At 42.7% G+C, this 27677-nt stretch overlaps 1 protein-coding gene across 8 annotated transcripts in view; it reads left to right on the top strand.

The window, feature by feature from the left end:
* The first annotated feature begins 4427 nt into the window (after nt 1–4427).
* PIEZO2 (piezo type mechanosensitive ion channel component 2) overlaps nt 4428–27677 on the top strand; it is a 311692-nt gene continuing 288442 nt past the window's right edge. For 3 of the 8 annotated variants that reach the window (XM_064443019.1, XM_064443020.1, XM_064443017.1), the window contains exon 1: nt 4433–4799. In XM_064443019.1, the coding sequence (XP_064299089.1) occupies nt 4736–4799 (64 nt within the window). In that variant the 5' untranslated portion in view covers nt 4433–4735. Of the gene's footprint in view, nt 4800–27677 lie in introns of all 8 variants that reach the window. The other 5 variants (XM_064443022.1, XM_064443021.1, XM_064443018.1 and 2 more) reach the window with 3 other exon arrangements.

The raw sequence follows: 27677 nt of genomic DNA, 5'->3' as shown, positions 1-27677 counted from the left end.
GTCAGAGCTGAATGTGAACTAAGACGAAAAACTGAATCGCTTGACTCCTGGTGGGCCACTGCAGGCTGTTCCCCCAGCTGCTGACAGGGCTGAGCAGAAGGAGGACTTCCAAAATAGGTAAGAGGAGCAGGATGTTTTCATGTAGTCTTAGGGAGCACGGATCAAGAGACATTACACACCAGTTAATCATCACTGTAAATGTTAAAGCCATTTCCTTCCCCACAGGTCCCCAAAGCAGGACTCTCGTATTGTAAGAATAACAAATATAAACCAGCTTTGTACAGCAGTGACCGCCCTGAAAAGGCTTCAGTAACTTCTCCTGCCTCTCAATGGGACTTAATGCCTTGCCGCTTCTTTGTATAGGGGAGTTTTTTTTCTTCAGCTAGTTTAGCACTCATTTATGGAGCTTACCAATTCCATGGATTGTGTGAGCGTGTATATATACATATATATGCAAATATATATGTGTGTGTGTATATATTTATCCATACACAAGCCTTTTTTTATGTTATCCCGAGTCTGTGGATGTTAGAACAATGCCATGAGTTCATGTCTCAAACAGCCAAACAAATAAGATAGTTGGGACAGAAGATGTTTCTGAACAGCGCTATTTTGGACAGTCAGTCAGTCAGCTGACAACAGCTCAACACAGTTAATTTCAATCAGCAATTCTAATTGATTTTGTTCTATCTAATAGAATCAGTGATACAATATATTCTGCATTTTTCCCCCCAGTAACTCTCTTGGCCTCCGAACTCTACTAACTGCAACTGGTGTTACCTATTGGATGAAGCAGGGGCAAAGTTTTTCCAGGTGAGGTGGAGCAAGTGTCTTCCCGGCTGAAGTTTGCCTTTATATTCTTCTTCGCACTCTTCATTAAGGACTCCTCAATGTCCCTGCTGCTAAAATGTTTTCACCTAAGGTGGGTGTTACAGACCTGGTGATGGGGGCCTGAAATCCTGGTAGTTGAAAAGAAGGTAAAGAAATGCTGGTAGGTGGTGAGATCACTGTGCCCACTGCTAGCACACTAACTGTCAGCTGTAGGTCTTGCACAGCCTGGCAATTTCATAGAATCATAGAATCATAGAATCATTAAGGATAGAAAAGACTTCTAGGATCATCAGGTCCAACCATCAACCCAGCACCCCCAGGCCTCCTAAACCCTGCCCTGAAGTGCCATGTCTACACGTTTTTTGAACACTTCCAGGGATGGTGACTCTACCACCTCTCTGGGCAGCCTCTTCCAATGCCTGACCATGCTTTCAGTTAAAGAAATTTTTCCTAATAGCCAATCTAAACCTCCCCTGACACCACATGAGGCCATTTCCTCGCAACCTATCGCTAGTGACTTGGGAGAAGAGACCAACACCTACCTCACTACAACCTCCTTTCAGGCTAAATAACCCCAGTTCTCTTAGCCGCTCCTCATAAGACTTGTTCTCCAGACCCTTCACCAGCTTTGTTGCCCTTCTGTGGACATGCTCCAGTAACTCAATGTCCTTCCTGTACTGAGGGGCCCAAAACTGAACACAGGATTCAAGGTGCGGCCTCACCAGTGCCGAGTACAGGGGAACAATCACCTCCCTGCTCCTGCTGGCCACACTATTCCTGATGCAAGCCAGGATGCCATTGGCCTTCTTGGCCACCTGGGCACACTGCTGGCTCGTGTTCAGCCGGCTGTCAACCAACACACCCAGGTCCTTTTCTGCCAGGCAGGTTTCCAGCCACTGGTTTTAGCTCTGGCTTCCAGAGGGAAAGAGAAAAACTGTGTGGCTCACAGTGTGATTTCGCTAAGTTGTATGCCCATAGGGAAAAAGCAGACTTCCTGCTTTATATTCAAATTGCCTTTTACGTCGCTTGCAAAGCTGGTATCAGCTAAATAAACTCCTGGCTCTCCTCTAGACGTTGTTCTCTATTATATACACCTAGTTCAGCAGACACTTCCCCATTAATTCAGTTTCTCTTTCTGCATTACCTGTTTTAGTCAGAGTCCTATGTTTTATTGTTTCCATGCTGGGTAATAGCGCATCTCCAGTTTTCAGGTTAATGCATTTACTGTTCCCATCAACAGCTGAACTACAGAAGATGTACACGGTTCTTGGTAAGGCTTCACTATTTTTTTATACTTCTTACCACTACAGATGGTGGATGGATGCCTCACTGGTCTCTCAAAATTATGTGTATGCAAACAGTTAACTCCCAGCAGCTGTGGGGAAGAAATGTTGTCATTTACACGAAGGACTTTTCAGCCAAAAGGTGGCACTGCGGCTGCATAGATTTTGCAGTAGATGAGCCGTCTAGCAGAAGGTAACTAGCCACTTAATACACACATTTTAACTCCCTTTTTCATACCTTATGAACGGTTAAATATCGAAAACAGGCTAATTATTTCCCAAACATTAGAATAAAATCAGTGCTTCGGGAAGCAAACAATTTGGTAACTGTATTATAAAAGTAATAAATACTTTATCCTTGCTTTAGTGACTCTGAACAACTGAATAAAAAACCCCAATCAATATCTGAAAATGTGTTCCCACACTGCAGAGAATATTTCAGCTATGTGTGTGTCCGACACATACAGACTACTCCTCTTAGCTGCTTGCTTTGCAGCCTCTAAGGCAAGGAGAGCTTCCTTAGTAACTTTGAGTTTTTGAGACAGATCCGGCAGTCTTAAAACAACGCTGGGTTTGACTTTCCCATGGGCTGATCAGATACTTCATCAGCAGATTAAGCACCGCTCGACCCCAGCATTTTAGCATCCCCAGACTTGATCACTAGGCGTAGCCACAAAGATCGATGTGTACGGAAACCTACGCCAGATGGCTGAGAAAGAAATACCCAGGCTTGGTTCGTTGTTGAGATGGCCGGGTGAGGCGTGCTGGGCCCGAACGTGGGAAGGGAGGGAGCGACCTGCCCAGGCTGCGCCCCGCCGCTGAGTTAAGGCATCGCCTTCATCCTGCTGGGATGGGGCTTCGTTGCAATCTCTGTCAACGCAGGCAGGTGTTACGTTTAAACTCCACATGCACGCTCCTGCCTGAGAGTGAAATGGCCATACCTCTTCAGAGGGGGCGTAGGCTTTTGGGGATATGGGTCCTTTGTGACACGGGTTCTTTTAATGGACCTGTTGGGCACATGGGATCAGTACTTGATTTTTCTTAGCTTTCTGGAGCATTTTCATTCATGTAAGTCCAGAGTTCATTACTTTTCAAATTTTCTAATATCAGAGTCAGCCTGTTACAGAGTATTTGAGTATCTGAATAATCGCCTTTATTAATAAAACAAAAATCAGATGTCCACACGGCTCAATACATATCATTCGAACCCTCAAACCACAAGATTTTTCTTTTTTCTTTAAAAGGCCCTTTGTATTTTCCCGTGAGTCACACTCAAGTTTGCAAACATTTTTCTCTGCAACAAGGATATGAAAATATTTTTTGTTAAAAAGCCCAAGAAAGCAAAGGATGATCGAGTCATTCTAAGAGTCAGAAAGCCGGGGCTTCAAGAGCAGATCTAAGACTTTGTAGGTTTGAAGAAAGACTGGATGAGGTGCTTCAGCCGGGAGAAGCACTGAGAGTTTGTGTTAAGGACTGCTCCCGCTTTCCCCTACCTACTCCACATCTCGCACGAAAGCAAAGAGTTGTCTCCAGCACTGCCCCCACGATGAGGATGGTCTCTTCTAAACTTGCCTCATTCAGGCGGGAGGGATTGCCACAGATTGCCACGGAGTAAATGGACTTTTACTTGCGTTAATAACCACATGAATAACTTTCTATTTTACAGCTTCACTACTTCAACCCAGACTATCAGGTTTATTCAGCGGACACGCAGGGACACACCAGCTGCGCCTTGAAACTGTCCCTTTAAACCCACAGCACTTTCCAACCGGCACCGTGTTTTAAAGGGTAAAAAAGCTTTCCAGAAAAGCCAAACGCATTCCAGCGACCGCAGATCTATTTTCTTATTTTTTTTTTTTTTCCAGGCGACAATTTTCTTGTGGACCTAAACACGCTGCCGAAACCTGGGGCGGGAAATGAACAAATTACCGAAGACTGTTCCCCAGTCCTGAGAAAAAGAAAGCATCAAAAATTTAAGTGAAAAAGTAAAAAAAAAAATCAGGTAAAAAAATACTTCAGGAAAAAACAAAACCAAGGCACAAACCAACAGAAGAAGCGTTAGGGAGAACCTTAAAGCGCTAAGCGCAGACCCGGGGGGGCGGCGCGGTGGCAGGAGGGTCTCCTTGCCGGGGGGGGGGAGGAGGGGGGGGCGGGGGCTGGCAGCGCGCGCGCGGGCCCTCGTCGCGCGGCGCGGCGCGGTCCGGCCCCGTCGGGGCGGAGCGCGGGGAAGTTTCATCGCGGGGCGCGGCGTGGGACGCGGCGTGGGACGCCGCCGGCTGGGGCCGCGCCGTCCGGGCGGCGGGGACACGCGCGCGCACACACACACACACACACGCACACACACGCACGCACGCACACGGCCGGGGGTGGGGGGAGCCCCGAGGGGGCGGGCGTGTGCGTGCCCCGGGCCGGGGGTGCGGCGCGGCGCCGGTTGCAGGGGCGGCCGCCGGGATGCGGCGGGAGGCGTGAGGCGGCGCGGCTGAGGGCGAGGCGAGGAGGGGACGGGCGATGCTCCGCCGCCGCGGCGGCTCCGCGCACGGGCGGACCTAGGAGCGGCGGTGGCGCGCAGAGAGGGACGGCTCTCCGGCCGGCCGGCCGGCCGCGACCCCCGCCCCGCCGCCATGGCCACCGAAGTGGTGTGCGGGCTCACCTTCCGGCTGCTCCTGCCCGTGTGCCTGACTGCCGGTACGTCCCTCCCTCCCTCCGTCTGTCCGTCCGTCGGTGGGTCGCCGGGCGGGTGCGCGTCCCGGGGGCCGCCGGACCGTCGTCGCTGCCCGCCGGGCCGGCGGCTTGTGGGGATGCTCCGCGCTCCCCCATCGCGGCTGCTCCCGCATTCTGCTGTTTTCCCAAGAAACTTTAAACTCCGCAGCTCGCCCCTTCTTTCTTCTGTATTTCTTGTTATTCGGGTTTTGTTGCTGTCCGCCCGGGGCTGCGGGGCTCGCACGTGTGGCGGGGCTCCGCTGGCCGCCCCAGCGCCGCTGCGGGGCTGCGCGGCTCCGGGCTGGGGAGAGCGGCCGCTGGCTCCCGGCCCCGCGTCGCCCCGCGTCCTCGGGGAAACGTGCGTGGGAGAGGGCGGGATGCGGTGCTCGCCCTCCGGCCACGCTGGCCCCTCTGCCCTCTCGGGGTTTCGGGGGGTGCTTTCTAAAAGCGGGGAGTGAGCGCCTTTCAGAAGGAGCAATTCTCTAATCTACGGAGGTTTCCGGGAGGGAGATTTTTCTTATTTTGCGAGAAAGAAATTTCAGTTTATTAAATTAGCAGGCGGCCATCCAAGAATTTTTGGATGGAGGACCGCGGTGTCCAGCCACGGGTGCGTACGTTAATATTAATCCGTGCCCTCCGCACAATTTGCAGATACGCCCCCGAAGCAGCACCGGTCGCTCGTTCGATGGGCAGGGCGCCGGGCTCGCCTCCAGAGCCGCGGTTGCGGGGGGCGGCTCGGCCGTGGCCGGGGCCGGGGCGGCGAGGGGGTGCGGGCCGGGAGGAGGGAAAGCGAGGGCCGGGGATGGTGCTCGCTTCCCCCACGGCGCGGCAAAAAAAAAACCCCCCAAAGCCGTCGGCCGCGGGTCCCCTCCGCGCAGCGCATCGGCCGCGGGCGGCGGAGCGGTGCCGGCCGTACCGTGCGCGGCCGCCGCGGGGCTCCCGGGCTGCTCCCGGCCGCCGCCAGCGCCTCGGCGGCCTCCCAGGGCAGGGCGGCCCCCCGAAACACCCCGTCTGCCCGGGGCTTGGCCCTCGACGAGCCCCGTGGCGGCCCGGCCAACGCCTCTCGATCTCGGCGTCCTTCCCCCACCCTGCCCTGCCCGGGAGGTGCCCCCCGGTCTCGCTCCAGGTGCCCTCCGCTGACCCCCACTTCTCTGGGAAGGAGAGCGTGGACCCCATCTTCAGCCCCCCCCTCCCCGCGCGGCCTCCCGGCGCCTCGCGGTGTGCAGCCCTCTTGCTACCACCGACTGGGAGTGAAAACGCGCTTTTCCCCCCCATCGCTTTGCCTGAGGCGGCTTGGTGGGTGCTGCTAGCGGGGTCTGTACGAAGGGTGAGGTGGGGGCAGATTTCCAGCCTGCCACCAGCACTTGCACCCGCTTTGCGCCCTTTCCAAAGCCCGTGGCCCCCTGCAGGTGCTCTCCCCTGCTGGGGCTGGGGAGGCGGCAGTGCCCCAGGCCCGCGGGAGCAGGTGAGGGGCCCTCGCCTGCTTTGGGGCCCTCCCGGTATGGCTGGGTGTTCGCGCCTTGCCGGCCAGCCTGCGGTAACGCTGTGTGCGGGGGAGCTGGGTGGTGGTGGTGGATGGGGCAGGCGGGGGAGCTGGGTGGTGGTGGTGGATGGGGCAGGCAGTGGGGCGCCCTCGAGGCCAAGGGGTCGTGGTACCAGGCAGGTCTTTCAATGCCAGGCTTGGGCGTAGGGCACCCCCTGTTTGAAACAGGTTGAGCCCCATCCATATTTTCTTTAGCTTTAATGAAAGATCGTTGGATTATGGATGAGGATGAATTTGCTGGAAAGACGTGGGGAGAAGGAAAGATTCTAGAAGAGAAGTTGTGTTCAGGTGGAATTTGTTTGTACTATTCCTAATAACATCATATCTAGCTGTGATATTAAAATAGTGGAGGTATTGTCCTTTCAGGTGCTCACTCAGGTTCTTGCCAAACTCCTTCTGTACCAAAACAAGTTCAGATAAAATTGTTTTGCTGTCCCAGTTCCTGGTACTTAGTAGTGCAGAGGTACTTTCGCATTGCAGTAATACCTCCACAGATGAGAACTGATGTTGTCATGAATTGCTTACGGTCGTAAATCTTATTCATCTGAAGATTAAGCGAAATATAAAACCTGAAGGAGGGACGTCCTGTCTTGAGTATGAAAAAGAAATCCTACTGCGGAGCTTTTGGGTTTGGACCTAGTGATCTTGTTCCGGGGGATTTGAGAGAGGAATCGGTAAATGGACAAAAAGCTTTTCTCTCACCTTCATTTACTGTGTCTGTAGGTGTTATTCTTTTCCCCTTTACAAGCTGTTAGTGGAGTCCTCACTAGGGTGAAACCTAGTTCAGCCTGCCTCATTTCTCTGCTTTCCTTGCATCTGCACCTGAGTTAGCCCTGAGCCAATGCTCTCCTTTCCAAAGCATCAAGGAAGCGTTTCATGGGCTTCTGGAAAAAGGCTTTTTAGAGTTCATATATCAGAGTGATGGGGTTTTGTATGACTTACAGTGAGGTTACATCCGCAGCTGAAAAGCTGCCACGAGGTCTCACTGTGCAGAGCGATGCCTTGCGTTCCTACCCCTGTCTGGGCAGTAGCTCTGGCTGGCTGTGCCAAAAGGGTGGAAATACAGAAATAGTTCTTTTGGTTCAGAATCCATGCTCGTGTGGTTTTAAAAGGATAGATTACTGTAATTTCTTATCATAGTATAATTTGCTTTTCTGTTTCTAAGAGTGGAAGGTAACAGGGTTGGAGAGCCCTGGTGAGGTATGCGGAGGGCAATGGCAGCTGTGGCAAACTCGTTAAAAATAACATATCTGCCAAGACAAAAAATAATTCTTTAAATACTTTAAAAATGGTTAAGGCTTTACATCCTTAATACTTTAAATACTTTTAAAAGTAAGCAAAATTACATACTAATACTAGCTATCTCTGCTGGTATGAAATACTTTCCAAGCATCGATTAATAGCATGTAATTGAGAAAACACAATTCATTATAAGAATTTTTTAGGATCACATCTGTAGCACTAAACAGCGTAATCTCATGCAGGCAGGACTAGATGGATCTATTAAAAACTCAAGAATGATGTGTCTTGAGTGCCTACTGAAGACAGGAAGTTTAATGTGCAAAATGAAAGACTTTGGAGATTGAAAAGCTAATTGTAGGCTTATGACTTCACAGTTGATCCACCGTCGTGTTTTTTTCATGATAAAATCTTACGTGGAGTCTGATGTGAACCTAGAGCTTAAACGATAACTCAGTAATGTGAAACTTCCATGCAAATAAGGCACTGTGTTCTGTAATAAGACAGATGAAGTTGGATCTGTTGGTTTTGGGGTTTTTTTTGTGTGTGAGATTAGTGCAGTGAGATTAGTTTCAGCACAATGCTGAAAAAACAAATAATAAAATGGGGGAGAGGGAGCTTTTGGCGCTGGTGGTGGGAAGTGAGCTTTTGGTGTTTGGCTTTTTAACGCTTGAGCCCTGGCATAAACATGTCTTTGTTACTCATCTGAACTTGAAACATGCAAAACGTGATTTGTCTCTCTCTGAAGTAAGGCTTCAGAACAATCTTTTGCTAATTGCTTTCTTTGGTTTATAAAGACTTCAACCACAAAGTTGCAGTTTACATCACTTGATAACAATTTTTAATTATTCTGCTTCCAATTGTTTTACTTCACACACAATTCATTAGTTTGCTTTTAAGCAAAATATTATTATTTTCACATGGGGTGCTGGGAGAAAATGCTTCGAGAGAACAGCTTTCTCTGATTTTTGACTGATGCTGCTGGATTGTGTGTTACCAGCAAATTGGCTTCGGCGAGCTAGCTGCTGGGCCCAAGCGCTTCCCAGAAATTACAATTGCTTTCTGAACTTCTGAGTTTTGACTCAGATGAAGTAAGAATTGTAGGAGCTTCCAGAAAGTTGAGGGTTTTTTTTGAGGAGGTGAGCACAGGAATCAGTGTTTGGTAAGTAGTGGCAGGTAAAAAGAAAATACTTTAGAGTTTTTGTAGGCAACATAGTTTAGATATTAGCTGGAAGTTTTCACTTGTTTCTTCAAGCCAAATCTTTGAAATCCTGGTAAATAATGGGAATTGCTTTTATTGCTCCTTTCAGTGACTGTGATATGATTCATCAAAATGATACTGAATGAATCAGAATGATAATCTCTTAAGGGTATAAACAATATGTTACAGAGAATATTTTTTAAAGCGCACACAGTATTTTTAAAACATGTATATTGAATTGTTGGAAGTGCCTCAGCAAAACTGAGGTCCTTGTTCTGCCTTGGAAGTAAAAGGTAGATTCTACCATGCTTGGGTGCTCTTTGACTTTTATCCCCAAATTAACAAGTGTTGATGAATACTTTGGAGGGGAAATATTTGCATTGCTACATTAGCAGGTACTAAAATACCTTTAAAATTATGTGTTTTAAAGAGTATTTCAGAATCCAATACCTCCCTGTATGTTTCGATGCTTTGAATTATTACTATCCACATTTTCTATAGGTAGAATAGGTCGGACAACCTAATGTTAAGGCAAATCTGTGGAGGCAGCAAACCATGCCATGCTTGGATTATTATTTTTTGGGTGCTTGTTGTTGATTTCACTGGTGGTGGCTGTTTAAAAATGACGGTACAATATGACATTGTGTTGCAGTTTTCAGGAGGCAGAATGATTTTTATGTTTCAGTCTGTACAGGTGATTTTATGTCCAGGTGATGACAAAGCAATTTGCCATTCAGCCTAGAGGGTAATTTGCGTAGTGACATAAGTGACATTGTATACATATGAATATGTGTGTATTAAAAATTACATAATGCTGACATTTTTAAAGTTGAAGTAAACTTCATGTAGTTAGTGAGACCGCTGCTTGTTATGCTTTAAAATTGGCCAGTTGCTGAAAAGAAAGGCAAAGAATGATCAAACTGATGATTTTAGTTTTGGTCATTATGGTGGCACTAGGGAATATTATGGTGTACTGAGAAGACTGACAGAGAAGAGCATGAGAAAGATTCACATAGACTTCCCGTTACATTTAAAAACCCTGTTGTTATCCCAGAACACTCATAAAAATGTCAGTCAAAGCATCAAAAAGTCTCGGAACCCCTTCCTGGGTAGCATGCTGAAAAAAAAATATTAACTTAGATGCTGATTTGCATGAGAGATCCAAAAATGGCTGTTAGGTTTCCTTCCACTCTTCAAATGTTTTAGAAATTTATCTGGCTTCTTTTATTAAAGGAAGGTTTGCTATTTGTCTCGTTCCGTGAGAGCAGGTGAAAGGTGTCAAGGGGAAGAAATACATACAGCCTCGCAGGAGCAACATTTTTCAGGCTTGTAGGCACAAAGTTAGATTTTCTTGTGCACAAAAAGCAAATGTAATTTTAATCTCTCTGGCTTCCATCTTAGCTCAATTAAGATCCAGAGAAAAGTGTTTTGGGGAGAGCGGGGAGGCAGCAGTTGCCTGCAAGCACAGTGCTCTCTCTCTTCTGTAATAGCCATCTCAGGTTGACTGCGTCTGCTTCCCCCTAGGATGCAGGCTGGGAAACTCTGTTTAAAGATGCATCCCGCAAAAAATGGGAATAGAAGACCTCTCCTTAAGTTCTTACCACCTCTGCTATGCCTTCTCTATGGTATTTATCCTAACTATTCTGTTAAGTGGTTTGAATCTACTTAATGGTTAAGATGAGCTAAAACCAGAGCCTATAAATTTGCAAGGCTTGCCTGGTAGGTAACTTTTTCAATGGGCAGGATTGAATTTGGGAATGGAAATCAGTGGGAGGCAGCTGATTTGGAGACAGTTACTTGGAGGAAGAGGACAACTTGCCTGGTGACTTGTATAAACTGGAAAGCATTTGAATCCTTTATTGGAAGTGGTGGAGCTCATGGGTATTAGTTGCAAATTGTGTCATGTGTGGAATTCCCTGTCTGTCTCTTGAACTGCAGGTACAACACTGAGCCGTATTCTGTTCTTTTAATCAGAGCAGTCAGATCATGGAATGAAACGACAGAACTGTATGTATTTTGGGAACAGATAACTTGTTTGGGGATGTTTCTGAGGGACGTCAAGGAAAAGAATGGTACTGTTATTGCACTTATACATGTGTAGCCACGGTGCTCTTCCATTTCAGGTAATTTGCTAAAAGTCCAAAAATGCGGGAGACAAAAATTGTAAGACAGCAGGCTGGGAGGATGCAGTGCCACAGTTTTAACCACTGAATGGCTAAAATAATTTTGTGGTGCAGCTTTACCAGCATGTTTGCTGGAGTAGTGGAGTTGCAAATGCTGGCAAAACCAGACCAACTTCAGAAGGGCTGGTGTGGCTAAGAAGACTCTTAGAAGGGAATATTGTTAAATGGATTGTATCTGAGAGGGACTCCAAGTGATGCCCTCCTTCATAACAGTAAAACCTTTTTCACATGCATATAAAGCTGCTGGATGTTTACTCTCCAGCTTCTCTTCTCTCTCTCTCTTTTCTCTTTCGCTTTTCACATTGAAATGATACCCTTTGTGAAGCTGAAGCCTCTTATTTCCAGGATAACCTTTCACTTGAAGGACATTGGTAGCTACTTTCTCCTCTTGGATTGCAGCAAGCTAAGAAACAGGCTATTTGAAACAGGCTGTTTTCTTTCTATCTTGAAGAATGATGTTAGCAAGTGCTAATTAGTGAAAAAGTCTGTGTAGTCAAGTAGATTGTACATGCCTTTGTAGTATCTTTAAGCAGTTCTAAAGATACTCTAAGTATGACTTGCTAAGCCAGTAAAGTGTTTTGGTTGTTTGTTTTTGGTTTTTTTTTGTTTTGTTTCATGTGTTACAGCAGATTGGTCAATATTTGTTACTAAATAAATCCAGATTTGTTTTCTAGGGTAAAAGTTTTCTGTAACATTACTTTTGTGGTGATCACAGGTCTTCATGCTGTCATCTTGACAGACCTCTGAAGCTAAGCAGGTCAGGAGCTGGCAGCACACAGATAAGAAGTTTCAGAAAAAAGCACAGGTGTTACTGGCAGGAGTATGAATGACGGAATCCTCTGATTCTTTTACTGAGAGAAGCTGGTATACTGGGGGTTATTTTGTCAGACAAACCAGTTTAAGATTTTGAATATTAAAAAAAATGAGCCTCCACAAGTTGAACTATATAATATCTTTATTTTGGTGTATTTATTGGAAGAGTATCCTTTGATGCATTACGTTCAGGATGTGGTTGAATTAATGTACTTCTCCTTCTCTCCTGAGAGTCTTACCTGTCCATTTCCCGTCTCGAGTAGGCAGTTGTAAAACCTGAATGTCACATTAAGGTTGCTATTCTGTATCTTTATTTCTTTTATAGCTTTAATTCCAGGCTGCAGCGTTAGCTTTGATAATATCCTGTAGCAATGAATTCTGTGGGTGAACGCCACCGTGAATAAAAAGGAGTACTCTTTAATTCGTTTTCAGTTTGTTGCCTTAGTAAATAGTCCTTTGGATGGGAAAAAGTATGTATAATCACTTAAATCAACAACAGTCTAGTGTTCTATTTACTCTAACACTTTAGAATAACATTTACAAGGCATAAAATCAACCGTTAAGATTAACTGTAGAAATTAACAGCTCCGAGTTTCCTATCAATTGTCCAGTTCTGAAGAGAAAGGGATGAGGGCTATGTAAATCTGCTGTCCCCTCATAAATAAAGAGTTCTAGGACTCTATACTTTTACAGTTTGAATCTTTAGAGAGTGCAGTGTAATGCCTCTTCCCTGGGCTCATTCATGTAGTATTCAGTTTGGAAGCTCTTCTGGAAATGAAGTAAAACTTAAAGAGGTGAGTCTGTGTGTTTGCGAGCGATACACTAATCACTCCCTTTCTGGCAAAATATTTTAAGGCACAGGATTGCAGACATTACATACTCTGTCTACTGTTTCCAAGACACTAATTTGTTGACGTAGCTTGACAGAACCATGACTTAAAACTGAGGTATTTAAATGGTATTAGAGTGAGGGTCAGTTCTGCCCCTTGTTCAGAAGTTGCATGGGAGACTGAAAATTACTTCCTTAACAGATAAGGGGGGGTGTGCTGGATTCTCACTGTGCTGAAGAATATGCAAACCCTGCATCAGTAAAGAGATGCTAAACAAGTGCTGTCTTTTTCCTAGTCATGCTAATACCATTCAATAAAATATTTCTATTAGAGAAATTTGCTCTTGGATGATTTGTGGAATTTTGTAAGGCCTCTTGCTAGCAGTCACATATTCCAAGTTGCAAGTATTTGTTTAGCCTTTAGCTTTAGTTTAGCATTAGTTAAATGCAGATTGAGGTTGCAAAAGCTGAGAAAGGAATGATCAGTGAAACATATTGTATAGTCAGTGTAACCCCCCGCTCCCGCCATCTGAAAGTAATCCTTCCTCTAAACTGATAAATCTCCAGCTGTGAAACATGATTATAGCATTATGTATCACTGATACTGTTGATTTGCTTGTCTAGGAAATCACCTGCTAACCTCTAGCAAGGCAGTACAGTGACATTTACTCTGAATTTCATTTTAGTATATGCTCACGTATTGGAAAATGTCTGTAACATGCAAAATGTTTGCCTAGTGGCTGCACCTGTTTGTGTTGTTTTCCTTCCCTTGTTACATTTGTGGCTTTTTACATCTTTCAGAAGAGCAGTTTCTTGGTCACTGAGAACAGTTTAATTCATAAGCCCAGGGCAAGTGAGGGAAATTTGTCTCCACAAATCCTGGTTTATGTAGAAAACTTTTACTGCCATAAATAAATATTAGCTTATGTTGTCATTTTGTTGGCCTACTTCTATGAGAGTATTGTTAGACAGTATTCATAGTTGTAATGTGATTGCTGAAATGTATTTCAATTCATCAGCCCTTTGCTCAGTGCTTAGGATTTTAAAGACCTGTCCTATTAAATTCCTAGTAATGCTGCATTTTTCTGACACTTCTACAAGATGAAAAGAAATTATATGTTTTAACCTTCTGAAACTTGGACAGAGACCAGATTACTTTCTGGGATATGTGTATCGCCGGGCATCTTTTTAGAAGGAGCACACTTTCTGTTGCAAGCTTGAAATTATAATTACTTTCTACATTTTTGCATGAGTCATTGATAACATAAATGTTTTTCTTTGAATAGAATTAATTATGTTTCTGTGTAGAAATTCATAGAGAAATATTTATACCTTGTGTAAGTGCTAGAATATAAAATTGCTTTCTTCAGGTTGTGCCGTAGGTCAAGGTCAAAGAAATTCTGTTGTGATACATGTGCCACCAGCCAGAAAAGCTGCATGATCTTTTGATTCTTCCTGTTCCGTCTTTCTTCTCTAGACATTTAACACGTGTCAAATTACTGTTTAATTTGGAGAACAAAGATCTGTGAAGCATGACCCGTGCCTCTTATTTGTAGGCTAAATGCTAGGCATGTATATTTGCAGTATAGTGCTATGTAAATAATAAATACCATTTCCATAGCTTATTTTCTCTAAGTTGAAAGGAAATCAATGAAATATGCCATATGGATAATATGCCATTACTCTGTTCTTAAAAACAAAGCTTCTGGTAGAGATAATAAAGTTTAGCACTTTCTTCCATCTTTTCAGTGTATAATTGAGCAAAAAAACCCACCCCAGTAAGGTACCGTGTCTGTCTCTTTGTGAAAATATGTTTCAACTGGAAAGACCATAATCTCCATAGTTCATTATTTTCACTGTGTTTCATCTTATAAACCTCTATATAGACTTTGATGTCTCATTTTCTCTGACCTTGCTGGTTGTTTTCTTCTGAAGTCTGATCAGGTCTCTTCTAACAGAACAGAACAAAAGCCTCTCCTATAGTTTTAAAGGTGTTTTTTAACCATTTTCATACATTTGCTGATTAGGAGAACTTTTTGTGATTTACTTCTATGATAAATGAGCTTCTCCTTCTTGCCTAATGTGACACATTTTTCTTTTCCTTAGCTTTCTTGCACTTCTTACCATATGGTACATTGGTCAGGACCTTTGATCTTTGCTGGGCAATAATGTACGTGCCCATATTACTACAAAAAAGCATTTCTGTTCTTGCCGCTGAGGAGGGGCCTGTCATTTCCATGGGACGGCGCTGTGTTTGAAAGCCTTTCTTATATGAGCCTACCGCCGTGCTTTTGTTAGCATGGCAGATCATAGAGCTCAGCTCACAGCTTCACTGTTTCCTTACTTTCAGGTGAAATGACCTTCATATTCCCTAAAATACAGCACAGAAAACACAGTGGATGGAGGGGAAAAGCCTAGCTGGCCACACAAGTCGTGTTTACTCTGTACCACACAAGCCTTATGTTTACTCCCAGCTCCTTTCAAACTACATCCAATAATTTACTTCATCCCCTTGTTTAATGGCTGGTTGCTCTTAACGGCAAGCCGTGTGATGTTTAGGATTAACATTCAATGATGTTTATTTTCCATCACTCTTCATCAAGTGATGCTTTTGTCATGAGAGGAGTCCCAGGTCTGAGAAAATTGACCCTATTTTGTACTTCCTCCATCAGTACAACTTTCCTCCCCAGGTTCAAATCTTTAGATTTGTTTGCCTTGAAACACAATGTTTATGTGTATACTCTGAGGCAAAATACAGTACAAGACATACTGTGTATATATACAATTTTATTGATATAATGTATCTTAAAATACCCTTCTTTAGTGTTTAACCTGTCAGCCATTTGTTCTTACTGGAGTGAGTCAACAAACTCAATCATCATGCCCATTAGCGTACATAAACATCGAACCCTATTTCTCACAGATTTTCATTGTCATCTGCAAATACAGCGCCAGAGTTGCTCAAAGACCTTTTCAAATGTGCTTCTTGTTAATTTGCTGAAAGCAAAGGTAAACATACTCTTTTTATGTGTGTTTTTAGCAAGTCCTTGCAGTTTACTATATCATTGCAATTTTAAACAAAAATTGCTTTTAGATAAAATAAATTTATATGAAATATGGCACTGTCAACCTCTGGCAGCCTCAGTAAGCCATTCCTGATACCTACATTGCTATCATAGCATGCAGACATGCTGAGGGGTGTAAGACAACCCCATGGTGCCATTTCCAGGGTCTAGAGAAGAGGGTTGACTTAATCATTGAACAATTTACCTCTTTGGTGGAGAAGTCCACATTAAAGTGTTGAAAAGAGGTAATGCACAAATCTTGTTTCCCACAACTTGGCTGCTGGGTGATGAGCAATACTGGCTATAGTAAGGAAACGGCAGAAGGTCCCAAATGGTCATAGTGTGTCCCAGAGGATGAAGCAGATGGAATGTCTAGAATTGCAGAAGAAGGATATCAGATTATTTCCTGCCTGTATTTACTGTTACTGTATTTGGGGGAATTCCGCTTTTTTTCTTCCCCCTGTGGAGGAAGCTGTTTTCCTGTTTTCCTTGAAACGGAAAAGCAGCACAATTGTTCCAATGCTACCCAATATTGCAAACTGGGACAAGAAAGTCTCATTACCAGAGTATCCTGCCTGCATAATTAATGCATGTTAGTTGTTGTTGAAATACACTGAAATGTACACTGAATACACTGAAAATGTAGCAGTTGTTTAAAAACAACCAAAAAGGATGAGATAGCTAAGTCACTGAAACCAGCATCTGTTCTGAGGAGAGACAATAATGTTCTCCTGTGGGGCGAGTAACTCCACAGTTACTCAGTTTGGGTTTCTCAGACATTCTTTTGAAGCACTTGAGGCTGGCCGCTCCCCTGCAAGGTTTCTGGGGTGATTACAGGGTGGTCTGTGGTCTGTCTCTGTGTTTCCCTCTTCATAGCATCTCAGGCTGGAAGGCACCTCAGGAAGTCTCTTCTCCAGTCTCCTGCTCAATGCAACACTGAATTTAAACATGATTGCTCAGGGCTTTTTCCAGTTGGGTTTCGAAAGTGTCTGAGAGTGGAAGTGTACAACCTCTTCCAGTGCTTACAGTGCCTTACAGTGGTTGGTCTTTTGTTTTTTTCTTTTTCCCCTTGTATCTTCCTGACTTCAGTTTGTGGCCATTGTCTCTCAGTACACACCTTTGTCTGGCTCTGTCTTTTCTATAACCTCCCCTTAGGTGTCGGGGCTGCTGTGAGGTGCCCTCGAAGCTGTCTCGTCTTGGAGCTGAATGAGCCCTGGTCCTGCAGCCTCTCCTCATGGGGCTTTAAGCTCCAGCTCCGACTGTCTTGGGGGCCCTCCCCTGGGCTAAAGTTAATCAACATGATTTTTGTCCTGATGGGGGGCCAAAATTGCATGTGGTACTCCAGATGTGGTTTAATGAGGGCTAAATAAAGGGAATAGTCACTTCCCTTGGCTATGCTGCAGTTGGTACAGCCCTGTAGCCTACACTGAATGCCACAGGGAGATCTGGTCGAAAACTTTTTCACCTTGTTTGAGCGTGGGAAACAAAAAGTAGACGTTGACAATTTTCGTTGTTCCTTAAAAGAAAAAAACCAAAACACCACAGCTTCTGAACTGTGATCAAAGGATCGTAAGTAAAAATAAATTGATGTTGGATATTATACCTGAACAGTCAGCACTGGTAACCAGGCAGAACTTGTAGGAATTTTTCTGTCTCGTTTTTGATTTAAGGACCAAAGCGTTTAGTCTTTACAGTAAATCCTACACTCTCTCTCCTCACGTGAAAGTAGATGCCTAAGTATGTTCTTCAAGATGTCCTGGTTATGGCTTTTGGGTGTTGGTTCTGAACTGTATACCAGGAGGTCTTGGAAATCCTGCTGTAAGGAACTGTTTCTTCAGTCTTTCTCTAAATTCACTGGTACCTCAAATCAGAAAGGATCCAATTTTCCATTCTTGTTTTTAAAGATAAAAAAAGACATACAGACACAGCCAGTACCTGTAGGACACGTTCTGATTTCCTGTGTCTTAACACATACAGTATGCATCCAGTGGCTCAAAAAGGTTGAACTTGCATTTCTCGGCTGGAAGTGCTGATTATTAATGAATGTTATTCTGTAACATTGGCACAGTCATCTGTGAATGGAATGATGAATTCATACAAGACCTGCACCATTTCTTCTCAGTTTCAAGAACCGTCCAATGCTGGCATTCTCCAAGGGGCTAACTAGCCAGTAAATTTTTGGCATTATTTTCCCAGCAATCATGCTCGCATACTTGAATATTTTTAATTAGTCAGTATTTCTTGTTATTCTGCAAATCACTGACAGCTAATTTGTTTTAAAACCACAGGAAAAAATCAGTTCTGAATGTTTCTGTATTGCATTCTTTTCTCCTAGATGATCTCCATCTCATGTAGTATTGACAAATTAGTTTTAGCAGTAGTTATTTTACTGTTGGGTTGCAATTTTGAAACAAGTATTTGTAAAGCTGGCTTGCGTATTGGATATATGAAACACTTGGTGCTAGTCATTCACAGAATCTGTTGTACTGGGTTTTATAGACCCAGCAGAACGAATTGTTTCTAATTTTTTTGCCTGAAAATGGCAAGATTTATGTATTTCTTTGACTGTAGTGTTTAGTTAACTCTGCTGCCTTTAGAGGGTCAGCCCACTGTATATTGGAAATTCTCTTTCATTCTACAAGAAGCATGGAAGAAGTTGCAGTTTAATCGTGTAGTTGCAGTTCATTGCGTGTAGTGTAGCAAGTTCATTTGATAAAAGGCAAGTTACTGATATCAGAAGTTACACGCAACTACTGTTTTTCCTCCTGTTCTGTACACGTCTGCCCTTAGGTAACAGATTATTTCAGCATGGAAAACAATAACTGTGGTGTGGTATACTTGTAGCCACCCAGATGACTTTTTCTGAGGCCTATTTATGATGTTAACTTTCATAACTGTGGGGAGTGTCCTCATGTTTTCGTGTAGCTTAGCATTTGCATTTTTTACTGCCTGCATCTGTTGCTCCTTCCCTTCTTTGAAAGATTAACACCACCCCCCACGCAACACTACAAATAAAATATGCACTATGTCATTTGTCACCTGAGGATGTCACTGCAGCAGGATCACACTCAATCATTCTTTTCATTCAGTTGCCTAAACTGGCAACCTATTTCATCAAACTGGTGTTTTGTTGTGAGACCACCTTCTTTTCTAAATACAAAACATTTAAAAGGTATATTTATATGTACAGGAAAATATCAAGATAGCATGTGTTTTGAAAAGTGGTCTAGAAATATTGGTAATTTTAGCTTTAGACTTTTATAAATATTGTATGTTCAGGTATTTCTGATATCCTAGCAAGAAGTGCGTGTACCTCTCCTAGCAAGCGGGAGTAAAAAAAGGGCTAAAGAAGATGTGCCTGACTCCCAGAATTGCCAGCCTCTGTGTATTTTACTGAATCATACTTGCCTGGGATACCATCCTTTTTTGCAAATCAGACCTGACAAGTTTCCAGTTTGCATCCCATGTCTGCATAAAGGGTGAGTCAAATCTTGCATAGGTGGGGAAAAGGAGCACGCTGCAGAACAGCATTTTACAAACTTGTATTAGTACTAAAGTTAGTAAGGTAAATCAGGGTAAACATACACTATTTTCACATATAACCTTTTTTTTTCCCTGAGGTGGTACATTTAAAGTGTGCTCAGGTAATTAACTCTGTTAGTAACTTTTTTTTTACTTGAATTTATTACAGTTTTATTCTCTGATATGTTGATGTTGGTAGCCAGGATTGGTGCACATTGGTTGCTTAATTGTTTTTAAAACCTCACCTTGCAGGTCGGCAGATTCTTTAATGCAGGATACAAACGGGTTTTTAAATTTTTTTAAAAATTATTTTTCTTAAATTCCCAAGAACAATTGTTGCCAGTGCCAGAAGGTTACTCAGAAAGGCCAGTGTCTTCATTCCATGAATTAGATAACATATAACACACCATCTCATCTTAACAAAGTTGAGTAAATTAGAGGAAGATGTAAAACAAAATTAGGAAGAAACTGCTGTTACTGCTGTGTGTTGTAACTTGAGATAACTAATCATCAGGTTGTCATTCCCTTCCCTTTATCGTGAGATATGGTTGCATCCGATTAGATTGCTCCTTATACTTAAAGTAAAGAAATATCTGAGATTCAGCCTTAAAGCCAGCAGTAGCGGTCTGTGGTTAGTGTAAAACCACAGATGATGTCAGTAAATTAATGATGCCATGGATATGCACAAATAGCGGAGAAAGAGACATTAGGAATGCAGTCTTGGGCACAAGAGAAGGAAAGTCTTTCATGAAATGGTTGATCAAAGCTACAGGAGAAGATACTATCAGTGTCATTCGCAGAGCTGTTGTTAGTGCGTTAGAGTGAAGTTGTTTGTTTCATTTTATTTTGTATCAAAATCCTGGCAGAAAACATTGGCCTTCAAGGACTGCTGCCACAGGCTGTAACATCATTGTCTTTCCACACGAACATGGGGAGAAATTCCTTAGGCTGGCAGGGTAGCCTTTGCTGCTAGCCTTTTTTTCTTCTTCTTTTTTTATTATTTTAACTGCTCCTGTCTGGTTGTATCCAGAATAACAGGTTCAGGGCCCTCAGGCATGTTGAGGGTTCTCAGTAAAAACACAAGCAAATTGCCTCCATCATTCAATATCCTCCTTTGCACTCTCATTTATGTGTTTTTGTTGGTAACTGTGCAGATTGCATCTTTCATTGCAGTTCACCCCAGCTCACAGTCAGTTTTGTATTATAGTATAATTAAGCTTATTATATATTTAGATCACTTCTAAAAGATCAATTACTAATAAGGTAGAGGTAACATAATAAAAAGAGTTATGGTGGCCTTGACCTTGTAGTATTTGAATCTTTGTATCTTGCATTGATTTCGTGTGAGTTTTGAGTGGTCAGCATCCCGCAGTAACCACCTGTCTTCTTTTTTTGGAAATAACATTAGTCAAATATAGAATGGGTAATGCTACCTGAACTGTCTTATAATTTAAAAATAATTATAGCAAAGATGCAATAGCACTGATTTCTCTGAGTCAGAATTACTGAAAGTGGTCATATCAAACAATTACATCCTAATAATTTAAATGATGCCTCTATAAGAGAAATCACAGTCCGTTGTAATTGTTTAACAGGCAGAGGAAAAAGTCAGGCTTAGCCCCAAACATGTTTCTTAGGTATGTGATGGAACTCTGGTAACTTGAAAGTAGTTGCTTTTAACGCACCCTGACAAATCTGAAATTGGGCTTAGGACCAAAAGAAAAAAATCATCTGAGAAAACTTAATTGACTGAGGTATGAGTATGAAACATGATATGAAGTTAACAATTTAATTAAAGTATGCTATTCATTGTAAGCACCTGTAAGACACATGACTGAGTACTATGATACACATCACAGTTTTTGCTGGTATCCTAGGAAGTAGAAATGGAAGGATTTAACGTTCAGAGGGTCTCTGTGCATCAACGTGTTAGCAAATCCAAAGTCCCTGTGAAAGAGCTAGCTGGCTACAATGAGATGAAACAAGCTAGTAAAAATTATAAAGAGAATAAGTATGTTCACAGTGATGGGAGAGAGATTAATTTGCCATGGTTAAGTCCGGAAAGGTGTGAAAGCAGTTTGCATGGTTCAGAACATGGGCAGCACTGCTGAAAACATCCGCTGTGTTGAGGGTCAAAGGCAGTGTAGCACATGCAGAAAATAACCATGTGCTTGGTCATTCATCGTTCACTGATGCTCAGTGTCAGCAGATGTGGTGTCTGCTGAAAACGTACATGAGAATGAATGTGGAGAGGAGAGTGTATTTCTTTCCAAAGATCTCTCTCTTATCAACTTGTGAATGATTTTGCCTGTTAAAATATTTCAGAAGGGTTTTTGGTTTGTTTGTTTTTCTTACAGTGGTTGTGGAAACATCACCAGATAAACTGTCTAGTTTATTGGCTGGGATGATGATTCCACTGTTTCTTTTATAAAGAGCAAAACTCTGCAGGGGGAAGTCCCGTCACATCCTTTGTGCAGTAATAATGGAATATCTTGCTGATTATCTTGTCTTCATGGCTTTTCTGAATTCCTTAATATGTAGTTAAGTAAATTGGCTTTCAAGAATGTGAAGTGTAGATGTACAGATTATTCACCTAGTTTTACTACATGAAGCAATCTTATTCCCTTTTGTCGTAAATGCTATGAATCTATGGCAGAGGTATAAAGAAATGTTTGCTCCGGTACTGGAATTGGTAGGTGGAAGAGTTTTACCCTGCTTTATCCTCCCATGTGGTATTAGAGAGAAAGTCTGTGGAAATCCTGCCTCTGAAACAAGAGAGCAGAATACTACAAATTCAGGTCTAGTGGTGGGAATGGATTTCTTTTTTACATATCCAGAGGGTATCTGAACACACACAGGAGGCATCTGAAAGTGTATTTAAAGTACCTGGTGGGTAAAATTAAACTCCTTCAGCTAAAGATACACACATTTCCTTGGTCTGCAGTAAAATACTGGATTATTTTGTTCAGTCGCATGGGGATATGGGTATTTTCTGTCTTTCTAGTGTTATTGTGCACCCTCTGATCCTTCTGTTTATGCTACAAAATGTATTTAATAATTTTGGTAACAATGAGGAAACATAATTACTCAACTTTGCCTGAACAAGGGCCTACTGCTAGGTAGCCAGTTTTCTCTGGTGGATGTAAGGTACATGTTGATAGACAGTAAAGTGTCCAGTACTTAGGTAAGTAATATGCATGGCTTTCCTTGGTATTAATGCTATTAATCTGTACAGAAGTTTATGTATTGGGGGGGTGTAACATTTTTTCTGTGTGAGGCTCTTGGGAAGAACTGAGATGGATCAAAGTACCAAGATGAACCAATATAGATGACTGTTGTTTTGGACAGATTTCAGAAGAATAAATATTCATCTGAAGCTATAACTTTGTTGGTGTTTTGCCTTTCTCCTTTAGAATCTACATGTCCTCATGTGGGAGCTGGTGTGCTGCTGAGCTTGCCATTTTTCTGAAAGAAAGAGCCATGGGTTAAAGTGATTGTATTGATGTGACTCCAGAAAAACAGTCACTTCTATTGAAAGTAAATTGAGTTACATTTGAAGAAATACAAATGGAGTGAAATTTGCTGACCTGGGGAATGTTGTCACAAGAGAGAATCATTAATGAGGACGATAATTATATGATAATGTGATTGCAACGAGACTGTGTGTTTAAGCCCATTTTATGAAGGGTGTGGAGGCAGGCAGATAAGGGCAGTTAAACAAAGAATAGGAAAGAAAGCAAATGGAGTATGAATGGTGACAGTACAGAGAATGAGAATAAGGTGTTAGTAGAGTAAGAGATGGGGTAGGAGGTGTTTTTAGAAAAGAGCAAAGAAATCACTGGCTATTTTTTTTGAGAAATGAGAAAAATGAGTAGGTGGCTTCAAAGAGGTGAATGAATGATGTTTGGAAGCAGGTACACAAAGAAGACAGCCAGCTAGGCCAGCTGGGAGACCAATAATAAAACCAGCAAATAACACTGACATTAGAAAATATGTTAGTCATGGTGGCCAGCAAGAATCCTAGAAATGATAGGGAAGGAAGTGACAGGACTTAAAGACTTAAAACACTGAATGTAGTGGAAGGGGTGCAGAAATAGAGAATCAAAGGTCGCATCCAAACTAACAGGCCGTGAAAACACAAATGGAAACCCAGAAGAGAGACAAAGGTTAGACTTACTGTGTTTCAAAAAGCCTAAATTTGAGGAGATAATCAGGCACCCAAGAAGAGATGTCAAAAGTGACCAGTGAGGTGGTGCTGAAAGGAAGAAGTGGGGAATTGTGTATGTGTCTGGAACTTGTTGAGGATGGATTTTAGTATTTTTGGCTTGTTTTTTGATTTCAGGGAGTGAAGGGTGTTCCTGTGGAGATGGTGATCTGGTTTTGTGACTTACATCAGCCTCTAGTGTGGTTCAGAGTAATGTGCTTTTCTCAGAGATGACTGAAGTTATGGAAGGGTCCGTGGTAAATATTTTCACGTGTTGCAACTTGACTGAGGCACAGACCGACCTACTTTGGGAATCAGCTGATTCTGGCTTGCATTTAAAAAAAAATATGAAAAAAACACCAAACAAACAAAAGAGCTGTCTATCATGCTAGTGTATTTTTTGTTTTGTCCTAAAAGTTATTCCTAAATACAGTTTCTTTCCCTGTTCCTGTTCCTGCTCTTCTCTCTATCATTTGCCCTTCTTTGGGCTCTGTGGTCCACGGAGGCCTCTGGGACGCTCAGAGGTCTGTATTCCTGCTGCTGTCCTTCCTCCTTACCCCTCCTTGGTATGCAGTGTCTCCATGATGAACAGTAGAGAACAAAGTAATGACTATGACAGTCTAGGACTGGCTTCTCAAAATTTGTTCAAAGTAGTGGTGCGAGTTGCTATGGGATGGGTGACTTTAAAAAGTGAAGTGGAGCAACTGCCTGACTCAGACCACCTTGTGCTTCCCGTGTTGGGCTGGATGTGGTCCCTGAGACATGGTCCCAGCGTTGTGTGCTGTGGCGTGGCTGTGGGCTGGGGCGCTGTCACCACCAAGGATAGTGGTCCCTCAGCAGGGGCAGGGTCTTTGTGCCCAGGGCTGAGCACTTGTGGAGATGATGTGCATGGCCATCAGCTCAGCAGAGATGGGAGCTCGCTGTCCTGGCACAGAGGGGACAACTCTGGCTGTCCCAACCTGAGCCCCGGGATCCTTGGGGCTGCTGGTGCATGGCTCAGGGAGGCTGCCCTCCTGCATATCCCAGGGGGTTGCAGGATGTCACAGGCATGACAACTCTGCCACATCCTCAGTGGAGAGAGATCGCAGCTCCTTTGCCTCCCCATTCCTCTGTCATCACTCACGCATGGCGGCTGTTTGAGTTATCCCTGTTTGCTGCTTAGGGCAGTGGTGATCTGTCCTGTTCTTCCATCTTAACTGTATTTCAGAGTGAACCCAAGGTTGCTGGGTGCAGCGAGCTCTTGAGTTAGGCAGTCAGCCAGTGTCAAATATATGCTCATTTTATGAGTCAGTGGCTCTCTGGTTCATTGAGATCATGGTCGGTCTCATCAGCCACAGTCAGCCAGTAACGGTGTTTGGTGGTTCACTTGCCCAGGGAAGTCTGCTCGGTTTTGTCTTATGTCTCTGGATTGTATTTTATTTTTTGCTTTAAGAGAAGTATGATTTTTCTTATGCTTTGTAACAACTTTAAAAAGAAAAAAACCATGTCATGACCACATAGAGATACTTTTTATAAATTAACTACATTCTTGTGTTCTTCAGGAAATTTGATTTTTCTTGGGAACATTATTTTAGTCATCTCATGTCTCACTGGGTTATGACCTTATTGTACTAGTGCAGCAATTAGGTCTTTAAGTTTCTTCTTCCAGGACATGTAAAAATAATTAAGTGGTGCTGTCATACACCAACTAAAAAGATTCATACAAGTGTGTTTGTTCTGTGTTTTGTATTATATGATTGGATCAATTTAAATTTAATAAAATGCTGTACATGCCTGTAACTTCAATTCTCATAGAATTTTTTAAAATTTGGAAATTATTGACATTTACTTTTCTTTGGCTCAGACAGAGAAAAGTTGCTTGTTTCTCAGGGCTTCTGCTTCACTTACTGTCTGTATGTGTTACAAGGATGCTTTACTAATATTTCAAAATAGTAACTTGACTTTGCCTTCTCATTTCTAGTTTTTTTAAAATATGAACATTTTAAGGCAAAACCTGAAGTAGGATTTATTTCAGTGATCTCAGGGAGAGAGAAAGCCTGCAAAATGTTTAAAGACTTATTTGCTTCGAGAGTCTTGCATGTTACTGTTTTTTGAGAAATGGAACATGTTTGTCTGAGTAATTGTGGAGTACTGAAATGAGATAAACCATTGCAGCTATGGCTGCAATGCTCTTGGGACTCCTTAGCCTTGTCTCTACTGGGAAGCTAAGTCTTTGCTAGAAACTGTTGGGTTTTTTTTTCCTTCTTTGATTGCAACTGTTCTCTTTGGATGCCTGCGTAGGCTGATTAGAATGGTTTTCTGTACACATGTTGCTTTGATTTGATATGTGCAAAACCTCAAACTGAATTTACATTCAAGCCAAACACAGCTGAGCGTTGAGAAAGGAATCACCTTAATTTTCATCTTTTTTTTTTATCATGTGTCTTATGCATTCTGATTTGATCAAGGGTATCTGACAGCGGATTTAGTAGCTGTTATTCTGTTTTTCTGGTGGAGAAGGCTGCAGCCTGTGAAAGGAGGGAAGAATTTTTCCTTTCTGTGATGACATGAAAACTGTATAGTCACGGACCAGGTGTATGTGGAGGAAAAGGTAAATTTATACTGAAGTTGAGAGGGAGAACATGGAGTGCATGGGGGGAGTCATTTAAGTGGGGCAGAGGCCATTTATTGATTTGGCAGAAGAAGTAACAAAGCTTTGAAAGGGAATGATTCATGTAAATGGGGTAATGCGTCTTCAGATTTGCTTAAGAGTGCCTCATAATAAACTGTAGGGTCAGGGTGCTTCCTTCACTGCTGTATCAATTTTGGGGATTCTTGCTTCTGATAATATCAGATTTTTATATGCAAAATAATAATTCTCAGGCCAGATACCAAATTATGCGTGCAGATTGCCATTTGCTTGTGTATAATAACTGGCTTTGCTCATAGGAACATGGTGTTAACATGTTTTAATGGATGTGCATAGAACTGCTTGTATGTTTGTGTGCACAAGTAAGTAAGGAAACCTGCTTTTAAAAACCCTTATGGTTATCAGTGGCTCAGTGACTAGGCACCGAAAGTTGTAGTTACATCTGTTCTTTTAGGGTGCTACTAAGTTGTTATGCTGCTTTCACCACAAGTAAGTTGTAGTCTTGTCATTAAAATAAAGTTACAAAATGCTAGTAACAACTAAGTGCCCTTTTTGCTGGCGCTCTAAGAAACAGCTATGAAAAATGCATGAAGTGCCAGGAACTACTGCAAACAAGGGTATTGTAAACAGAGCCATGATAACCTGGTACACTTAGAGGGAGACTCTGTGGTAAAACATCAGCCCATCTTACTGCCAAAAAACAGGAAAAGGAAAAAAAAAAAGAAAACTCTCTTTCTCTCCTTCAGCTATCTGCATGTATTTCCTGAAGTCTGTCATCCATTGTTTTGTGTTAGTTTGCGTATCAGCACTACACTTAAGATCTACTTTGTAATAGCCCATCTTTGTGCATTCTTAGGTAAGTTTGAACTAGCCCAGGCATAAAGCTGGCTTCTTTAGGGACCTTCTGATTCATAAATGTGTTCTGCCAGCACAGACTGAGGCAACATATGGACTCCACACAACCATATTGGACTCCACACAACCATATCAAACTCCACTTTAAAATCAAACTTTTGTTTACCCTTCTCTCAGGTTCCTTGAGAATGCTTTTCCAGGCCTTCCATCACTCTTGCAAGGGTAAAAGCCTGTTAACTCCCAATGAAAATGTCTTCATAGCCAACCTGTGCGTTTTTTACTGTGGTGCAAAAAAATATTACTGTAGCATAAATAGCTTTTGTTCCCTGTGCAGTCATGGCTTTACTCTCCTGCCTGTTACATGTTTACAGACAACTGGTGTTTTCTCTGTCTTTTGTTTGACCAAACAATTTGAATCTTTTATTGTTCTCTAAATCTTCTAATAATCATCTGCCTTACGCTGGGTTGAAGGAGGATAACTAAAATCTGTGTACGCTTGTCTAGATAAGGTTTTACCAGTGACTGGTATAATTGAATACCTATTTCCTGTACCAGTGAAGATGTCTTTTACTACACGTTCTCATCCATTATAGCAATGTCATACTGTTGGGTTTTTTTATCTCCTAATAGAGCAAACACTGTTGCCACCAGCCACCGAGCCACCCAGCCAGATTTACACCAGCTGGTTTTGTTGGTATTAAGTAGCTAGTCATTCTTTTTTGGTGTTACTAAATATAATCCCATTCCTGTTCTTTCAGTCCTCAGGATCATGCAGGTCTT

This window comes from Phalacrocorax carbo, chromosome 2 (genome assembly GCF_963921805.1).
Source record: "Phalacrocorax carbo chromosome 2, bPhaCar2.1, whole genome shotgun sequence".
NCBI classification, from domain to species: domain Eukaryota; kingdom Metazoa; phylum Chordata; class Aves; order Suliformes; family Phalacrocoracidae; genus Phalacrocorax; species Phalacrocorax carbo.
This window is presented reverse-complemented; position numbering and strand designations above follow the sequence as displayed.